The sequence below is a fragment of the Octopus bimaculoides genome, chromosome 4 (assembly GCF_046866305.1).
Source record: "Octopus bimaculoides isolate indiv1 chromosome 4, ASM4686630v1, whole genome shotgun sequence".
NCBI classification, from domain to species: domain Eukaryota; kingdom Metazoa; phylum Mollusca; class Cephalopoda; order Octopoda; family Octopodidae; genus Octopus; species Octopus bimaculoides.
In genome coordinates this window covers 147069310-147071809 of record NC_142931.1, presented here as the reverse complement: position 1 = coordinate 147071809, position 2500 = coordinate 147069310, and the positions used below count along the sequence as shown (strand labels likewise).

Here is a 2500-nt window from a genome sequence, read left to right as displayed (position 1 = left end):
ACAATTTTCAAGCGTTAATCTTAAAAATGCTGGTGTTCAATGGAACGCTTGAAAATTGCGAATTTTTCGCACGAAACCAATGACAGTATTAATGAAGAATCGTTCAACCACTACGGTGGGTGAATATATTTTCAAGTCAACTTTTAGTCACTCGCGAGCACTTCTAGACTTCGTCACTAATTCACTTCTCAACCAAATTGGAAGCGGGTTTTTATCAATGATGGTCCCAATCCAGCCCTTAGCAACGTTGTGAGATAAAATAATTGAGACTTGGTTCATTAGAAAAAAGTTAAAAATTGTGAGGTCATAAATGGAAGAGTAAAGCAAAAAAAATTGACTTTGAATCAAAGTATCTGTTATTTTAAAAGCAGAGTATAAATTAATTGAATTTAAAAGAATGTGTTCCCTGAGAAGAATTTTTTGGTAAAAACCACGTTTAAAAATTTTAGATACGGAAACCGTCGTATGACTGAGTGACGAAAAGACTGGATACGTAACTCTCAAAATTTGCTTTGAATAAAAATATCTCAGATATTCAAAATTTATATACTATTACATTCTTTTAGTGTTTTGAATATGGCATGCAGGCAGTGACTGCCAGTATATTGGAGAAAACAGTATGAGGTTGACTAGCTATCAAACAAAACCTGAGAAAAATGAAGCTGAAGGTGTCTAGATCAAAATAAATTTCTGAAATTGTTCATCGAATAGTGTGTAATTTTCTGGGGCTTATATATATGCATATATGCATATACTCATTTATTATTTGTTATATATATATATATATATATATATATATATATATATATATATATATATCTTTATTGCAATTAAAAAAAAAGTAAGGTAAAATTTAATTTTAAAAATTTCTTTGTATGAAGCTAAAACATTTCTGTCTTATTTCTGGTATTACTAGAATGAAAAATATAAAGGAAAATATAATTAATTATTATAATATAATTAATTATAATAATCCTTTCTAGTATAGCTGCAAGGCCTGAAATTGGGCGGAGGGGGATATTCGATTATATCGAACCCAGTACTCAACATCTCTATTATCATTGCCCAATGCATATAGACCACTGTTATCGTACTTAACAACAGGCCATATCAGATGTTCTATTTCAGAGACTTCCAAACCCTAAGGAAGGATGAAGACCACTCGACTACACTGATGTTATTGGCAAGGCAACATGAAATTGGGAATCTAACAAAATGTTTATGTGGGACAGAGATTCGTGACGCAGTATCGTAGAACGCAGCTGGGTTGCGACGCCTATCTATCTATCTATCTATCTATCTATCTATCCTCATACACACACGCATATACATACATAGATGTATACAGACAAATAGACAGGTAGACATACAAACAGGCAGACAGATAGAATGATAGACCACTAACAGAGAACCAGAGAAAGAAAGCAGAGCTAGACAAATGGACAAAATGAACGAAAAATAAGATAAAATTGTTTATAAGCTGGTTTCTTTTTCCCCCCATTTCGTCTTACAGGCCGAGAGCTTCCGCTGTGGCAGAACGTTTGTGGAGTAAACGAGAAGTAAACAACGTGGATGATGCTCAGTTCCGCTTAGATCAACAGCGTTGTCGTCTGCTAAGGTATTTATCTAAAACTCATCTCTATCTTTAAAATATAGACTATTCACTTATCTGCTACGGTATTATTCTCAAACTGCTCTCCAGTTTAAAAAGAAAAGACGATTGTATTTGTCCGCTAACGTATTTCTCTCCTGCTACTCTCCATCTTAAAAACTGATAATGTTGATTATGTACTCCGCACTCCAACTTTAAAAAATTAACAATTCACTTACATTAGGTATTACCTTTAAATTATTCTCCCTTTAAAAAAAAAAAGATAATTTCTTTGTCGTCTGCTAAGTTTCATGATAGCATTTCTGTAATAGAAATAGAGTGATGGGCAGGCGCACCTTCTACCCAGCTAAACGAGACCCTACTCAGTGAAAAGGCTGACTTCCATCGCTTCAGCAGCTGATATTCATTTTATATGAATTATCTTCCTAAACGCCAAAACATGCAGTTTGGTCCCTAAACTGAAATCACAACCTTACGATCATGAGATCAACATCTTAGCCATTTAGCCGCACGCATTCACATGACGGGAGAAACATTAATCATGTTTAATGTAGAGTTATGTACACTATATTTTTTAAATACATTTGCTTTGAAAATGTATAAATATTAAAATAACTGGTACTCCGTCGGTTATGACGATGAGTGTTCCAGCTGATTCGACCAACGGAACAACCTGTTCCTGAAATTTACGCGTATCCCTAACATAGTTCTCAGGGAGATTCAGCGCGACACAGATTGTAACAAGACTGGCCCTTTAAAATACAAGTAATAATCATTTTTGCGAGTTAAGTGGACTGGACCAAGGGGAAATAAAGTGTTTTGCTTAAGGACACAACACTTAATAATAATAATAACAATAATAATAATAATAATAATAATAATAATAAT

The 2500-nt window shown here is 33.6% G+C and overlaps 1 protein-coding gene across 2 annotated transcripts in view; it reads left to right on the top strand.

Moving 5' to 3' along the window:
• Positions 1-2500, top strand: part of LOC106878756 (beta-hexosaminidase subunit alpha) — a 31211-nt gene that overhangs the window by 27427 nt on the left and 1284 nt on the right. For both annotated transcript variants that reach the window (XM_089351698.1, XM_089351697.1), the window contains exon 12: positions 1514-1618. In XM_089351698.1, coding sequence (XP_089207824.1) covers positions 1514-1618 — 105 coding nt within the window. The remainder of the gene's footprint in view (positions 1-1513; positions 1619-2500) is intronic.